The 6,208-nt window shown below is 55.0% G+C and overlaps 1 protein-coding gene across 4 annotated transcripts in view; it reads left to right on the top strand.

Moving 5' to 3' along the window:
• The first annotated feature begins 5,030 nt into the window (after nt 1-5,030).
• PPP2R2D (protein phosphatase 2 regulatory subunit Bdelta) overlaps nt 5,031-6,208 on the top strand; it is a 39,837-nt gene continuing 38,659 nt past the window's right edge. The window contains exon 1 of one of the 4 annotated variants that reach the window (XM_069101689.1): nt 5,031-5,142. In XM_069101689.1, coding sequence (XP_068957790.1) covers nt 5,136-5,142 — 7 coding nt within the window. In that variant the 5' untranslated portion in view covers nt 5,031-5,135. Of the gene's footprint in view, nt 5,143-5,247; nt 5,378-6,208 lie in introns of those variants that run through there. The other 3 variants (XM_069101691.1, XM_069101688.1, XM_069101690.1) reach the window with 3 other exon arrangements.

Raw genomic sequence — 6,208 nt, 5'->3', positions numbered from 1 at the left:
CAATCAGTCTCTATTACCTGACTAATGTATAATGTGAAAGTATTTACAGATCCTACACTTGACTATAAGCCACCATCGGGGGGAGGGGAGGGAGGGGGACAAAATGTGAAACTCAAGGAATTGTGGAATTGAATCCTGTAAACTAAAAGGAAACAAACAAATTAATTTTAAAAAAAATTATGGAAAGGAAATTCATGTTTTAAACCTGTGTAACTTGATAAGTCAGCAAATTCTTCTTTTAATGGCAGACTGATTTTCTTGATTTCAATTGAGTATGATTTAGGAACTCAACTTAGTTTTTTTGTTTCTTTGTTTGTTTTGGAGGGAGGAAGGCAGGGCAATTGGGGTTAAGTGACTTGTCCAAGGTCACATAGCTAGTAGGTGTTAAGTGTCTGAAGCCACATTTGAACTCAGATCCTCCTTATTCCAGACCTGGTGCTCCATACACTGGGCCACCCAGATGCCCCTGTCACCTAGCTGCCCCCTCAACTTAGTTTTTTAGAATCAAAATTTGAAGGGAAGTATTTCTGAAACTGCATCTCCAGGCACTTTAGATGATCAATTATAACTCTTACAATTAAAATTTGGTAAGGTTATTTTCAATTATAAAATCATCTGTAGCTGTAAACATTTCTGAAGAACCATTTTCCACCCTATTCTTCCATATGTTAACTATTTTAGTAAAATTTTCCATTTTATCTTTTAACATAAATATGATACATTTGTTTTTCCTTGAAGTCATGTGTTTAAATCATTGTTTTTCAAAAATATTCAATAAACAACAGTTTTTGAAAGCCATAAGTCATGAAAATATTAACAAAATCAGATTTCTGCTGTCAAAAATAGAACTTCATATTTCAATTTCAATGATCTGTTTAAACTTAACCCTCTTGAAAGCCACCTTCCCTATGCTTTTGTAATCAGAGTTCATGTCTATCCAATGTTTGAAGACAAGAGACTGTCATGGGCATGGCTTTTAATGAAGTTAATGATTTTTATACTATGGGCAACATCTAACTCTGCTGATTTGGTTTTTTTTTTTTTTTTGGCTTCCTGACAGATCATGCAGGGAATGCCACAATGCATGTTCATTGTCACCAGCTTTAACTTTTGCTACCAATCCAACATTTTCACCCATCATTGCTCTAGCACCATTGTACAGATCACAATGCAACTTTGCCACTGTAAACTTTCATTTGTGAAAAGTTCTTCAATTTTAAGAAATATATCTTCCCTCTTGTATGACCTTCCAAAGGGTGACAAAACCATAATTCCTCATGTATGCATCCTTCATAAACATATTTTCCATAAAGTAACAACTGTGCCATCTTAGAAATATCAGTCGTTTCATCTAACTGAATTGCAAACTTTGGGTTGCCCTCCAACCCGGTAGTAAGCTGCTGTAATTGGTCATCACTAATTTCAGAAATTCTTTTGGAAACAGTATCATCAATAAAGGAATTTCATGAATTTCATCCCCATACTTTTCCCCATGAACAATTTCTGACATTTTAATAGCAGCAGGTAACACAAGCTCTTCTCCTATTGCATAGGGCTTTTCAGTTTTTGCAATTAAATAAGAAGTTTCATAAGATGCCAGGAAATACTTCTCGTTTACAGTAACAAATTTCTTAAAACATTGTTTTTCTTAATTTGAAATTTTTAAAAGTCATTTAAAATATTCCTCTGGTTTATTGCAGGATTCTGTATGCTTGGTATTAAGATATCATTTTAATTTGGCTTGTTTCATGCTCTCCACAGCCAAAACTTCATTGCAAATTAAGCAAAGAGGTTTTTCCACACCACTGTCATTATTAGAAGTAAATCTGGACTGCAAAAACGATTTGCCACATTTTCTTTTTCTTGTTGATTTAGGGTGCCAAGACTCTGCCATATCTCATCAGTACTTTGACCTCCTCTATCTAAATTTAGTCAATTATCATAAGTAAAAACTATTTTTGTCCTGAAATATAAATGAATATTGCTAATAATTTCTCGGGTAAATACTAGCTTTAGTTTATGAAATTCCATTTGTGCTTAATTTTTAAAATTGATGTTCACACATACACACACAGCGGTGATGGTGGAAAAATATTGTTAGAGGGTTTTTGTCTTTACTTGGGGCAATTACACACTTATGGTTGTACAAAAGAAGGAGATAACAGCAATTTTTAAAATCAAACATTCTAACAGTTACATGCTGAGGAATGACAGTAGGAAAATATTAAAAGTCTTTATTTTCTGTAATTGTAATTAAACTATGATGTTTTGGTAAGGGCAGAAAACTTTGTATGTACAGCAAAAACACTGCAGTTCATAGCCTGTGATAGTCTGGAATCTGAGCCTGGATTTCTGGCAGCATTCCTTGTGGTTGTGTGGGGTGAAGGCAGCTGAAGTTCGCCTTGTGTGTTCAGAACCAAGGCTGCAGTAACTGGAGTGACGAAGCTCCGATTCATTGCATATTTATTTTTGAATTAATTTTTGGCTGTTGCGTGTTCAGAAACCTTTTCCTGTTGCCAAATTTTCCACAACTCCCACATTCCCTTATGCCACCCCATATGGGGTCTCGACCCACAGTTTAACAGGCACTGTTGTCAGGAACCCGGCAGAATGTCTTCGGGCTGAACTAAGAGCCTTGCGGGATGGGGGCTTTGCAAAGGGCAGCCAGGATTTTCCTTTGTGCCTTTTCAGGTCTTGGGTCTAATTCTTCCTAGGGGTGGAGCAGGGATCGGAGCCCTCTCGGAAAATGAGGGCAATAAAATGTGTGCTCCCTCTCAGGAATGTCTGAGGGATTCCACAGAGAGCTACAGAAGGCCACTCTGGGCACCTCTGCAAGCCTGTGCCCAGGGCTCCCACTGAATCTCCCGAGACTCCTTCAGTCCGATAAAAGTGAACATCTCCTTTGATCCTCGCCCCAGCCCTGACAAGGACGCGCAAATGGGCTGAGAAGAGAGAGGGGAGCCCTGTGCCAGGCAGTTCCATACCAATCGCGTGTCATTTAACCCTTTGTTACTGTTGTTTGTGGTGGGCCTTTGTTTCCAAAGACTGACGGCATCACAACCTTTCAAGGTAGGAGCTATTATTATCCCCATTTTACTTCGGAGGTAACTGAGGCAAAGGTTAAGTGCCTTGCCCAGGGTCACACAGCTAATGAGTGTCTAAGTCAGGATCTGAACTCGGGTCTTTGTGACACAAGCTAGGAGGAAGCTGTCTCGGATTGACTGAGATGGTCTGGCCAAGGTTGAAAGCCCAGCACAGAGTAAGTGGCATTTCCCTCCTTCGGGGAGGTAGAAGATTGCTTCTTGTGACTCCAGACCTCCAGCTAATAAATGATTCTATGCTAGTCAGGACTCAGGGACTAGGAGCCAAGGAGCCCAGGCGCAGCGGGCTCCTGGGTGCGTCCCCCCGCACCCTCCCCCCCCATACCAGCTGCTTTCAATGAACAAGTCCGTTCAGACCTTTCCAGAATTTCATTCCCCATTTCACCAAGGGCAGGTGGCAGGATTCCCGGGTCACATCCAAGCCTCTTCGATCCAGTCCAGAGTGCTTTGGGCCGGGCTAGCCAATCCAGGAAACACCGATCCAAGGCGCCATCTGTGCCGGCGGTCAGGGCAGGGCTGCCAGCATCCCGGCAGGCCCGGGGCACCCAAGGCTGAGCCTAGGGTGCGCCTAGGCTGGCAGAAGGTGCGCGCGGAAGCCTGGCCCGACTGGCGATACAAGCGCTGGCCGCGAAGGGCCCTGAGCGCTCCGCCTCCACGGCTAGGAGGCCTGGGCCAGGACAGCTGACCGCCAGGATCCAAAGGGCCGCGCTGGGCAGCAGAGGTCAGCCGGCTCCTTCCTGGCCCGAGGGAGGGGCAGGGGCAGTGCGGTCCGGAAGGCCTGCCAATCCTGGGAGGGCCAGGCTGCGGGAGGAGGTCGGGCTGGACTGCTGAACCGCTCCTAGGGGGAACTGCGGGGGGGGGGGGGGGGGGGGGGGGGGGGGTGCGGGGGGGGGGGGGGGGGGGGGGGGGGGGGGGGGGGGGGGGGGGGGGAGGGGAATTCCGGCCGCGTGCCGGCGCGGGTGCGACCATCCGACCCCGGCCGTGACTTAGGCGGGCACCGGAGGGACCAGGGTCATCTCAAGCTCTGGCCAGCAGCTGGGAAACCGCTCCGGCCTCGGGCACTTCTGGCTGCGGGACCCTGGCGGCCCACTCCCCCGCCTGCCTCAGTTTCCTCATCTGTAAAACGAGCTGCAGCCCCTCGGCCAAGAGACCCCCCGCTGGGGTCCGGAGGGCGGGGACAAGCCCATGTTTGTGCTGGAGCCTCCGGGTCTGCGGGGGGCCGGGACCAGGACCCGCTCTGTTGGCAGGCGGAGCTGCTCTCCCACAAATGGCCGGGCTTCCCGTGTTCCCCGCGAGTCCAAGCGGGCGATGGGCCTCAGGCTGGGGGACGGAATCGTGCACAAAGAGGGGCCGGCTGCCACCTGGGACTCCCGGGCTCCTCGGGCTCCTGGGGACAGCGGCCTCTGCTCCCAGGAGGAGACCCCGGCCCGGGCCGAGACTCCTCCCCCAGCCTCAGTCTCCCAGTCTTTGAAATGGACCCTCCGCGTCTCCGCCTGGCGCCGGCCCCTCCTCCCCTCCGAAGAGGTGGACTCGGGGGAGGGGGTCTAGAAGGGAGGCCGTGACTCCGGGAGGGGAGCAGGGCGGGGCCTCGGGGGCCGGAGGTGAGGGGTGGAGCCTCCCGAGCAGGTGTCGGGGGCGGGGCCTGGGGGCGGGGCTACGGGCCACCGGCGCTGTAGGGAGCGGAGCCTCGGGAGGAGGGCCCGGGGGCGTGGCCTCGGGACAGCGTATAGGAAGAAGCGTAGGGGCCGGTCGGGGGCGGGGCCGGTCGGGGGCGGGGCCTCGGGAGGAGGGCGCTGACGCCATCGATCCGGGCGCCGGCTCGGGGCGCCATTTTGCAGGGGGGGGGGGGGGGCCCGGGGAGCGGGGTCACCCGGGGGGGGCGGGGGGGGGGGGGGGGGGGGGGGGGGAGGCGGCGCTCGGTCCGCGGCGGCGGCAGAGGCGCGGGCGGAGCTGCAGGAGCCCAGCCAGGGCCCCGCCGCCGCCGCCCACCCCCGGCCCCGACCCGCCACGCACCCCGGGCCTGGCCCGGCAGCCATGGCAGGTGAGGCCCCGTCCCTCCGCCCCCCCAGCCCCTCCCGCCCCCCCCGTGACCCCCGGGTGACCCCGCTCCCCGGGCCGCCCCGCCCGTGACCCTGGTGTGACCCCGGCCCGTGCTCCCGTTGCAGGAGCCGGCGGCGGCGGCGGCGTGGGCGGCGGCCCGGCCGCGATGGGCGGCGGCGACTTGCAGTGGTGCTTCTCGCAGGTGAAGGGCGCCATCGACGAGGACGTGGCCGAAGGTAAGGCTGCGCGGGGGGCGGGGGGCGGACTCTGAGCCCCGCGTGATCGCGATCGCGATCGTGGGCTCTGCCCCGCGGGCCCGCGGTGACTCGGACAAGGTCACCAGGGTCAGCCGTGTGAGCCCCCCTCCCGCTCCGGCTTTTTTTACAGGGGGGCTGCATTCCGCCTCGGAGCGCGGGCCCTGGGGGGGCTGTGGGCTGTGGGCGCCTTTGCCGCGTGACTGTGCTCGGCCTTTTCCTCCTGCTCACCCCGGAGTCCCGGGCGCGGGCCGCTTCAGCCCGTCCACCGGCTCTGGGGGCTGGCCACCTGTCCCCGCCCCCCCCCACGCGCCGCGCCGCGGACCCTGGTGACGCTCGGGGCTCGTGCCCGCGGGGCCGGCCGTGGCCTCGGGCGCTGCGCTGGGGGGGGCCTGTGTAAGCGCGTGACCGCGCCGTGGGACCCTCCCCCCGGCCGCGCACCCGGCGGCCGTCCCAGGCTCTCCGGGGGCCCGCGCCCCGCGCCGTGACCGTGACCGTGACCGACCCTCAGTTTCCAGCCCTGCGGGGCCGGCTCTGGCCGCCGGGTGCCCACGCGGGCGGCTCTTCCCTCGTGACCGTGGGCAGCCCAGACTCCTCTTGGACACTCCCTGTCAGCGGGACAGCGGCCTCCCTGGTTCTCTCCTGATCCAGTCTGTTTGCTTTGACTTTGCCTGAAATCAAGGCTGCCTCTCTGCGCCTCACTGGAGCGCCGGACTCCGGCGTCTGTCCCACTCGTGTTCTGTCTCCCGCCCCACTCGTGTTCATGCTCACGGCTACCGTGTCCCTCCCTGCACCCCATTCTCTTCTGTCTCT

This window comes from Petaurus breviceps, unplaced genomic scaffold (assembly GCF_028583685.1).
Source record: "Petaurus breviceps papuanus isolate PSGF00001 unplaced genomic scaffold, PetGlider_PUasm1.0 490, whole genome shotgun sequence".
Taxonomy (NCBI): domain Eukaryota; kingdom Metazoa; phylum Chordata; class Mammalia; order Diprotodontia; family Petauridae; genus Petaurus; species Petaurus breviceps.
Note: the sequence above shows the minus strand (reverse complement) of the source record. Positions and strands in the feature narration are given on the sequence as shown.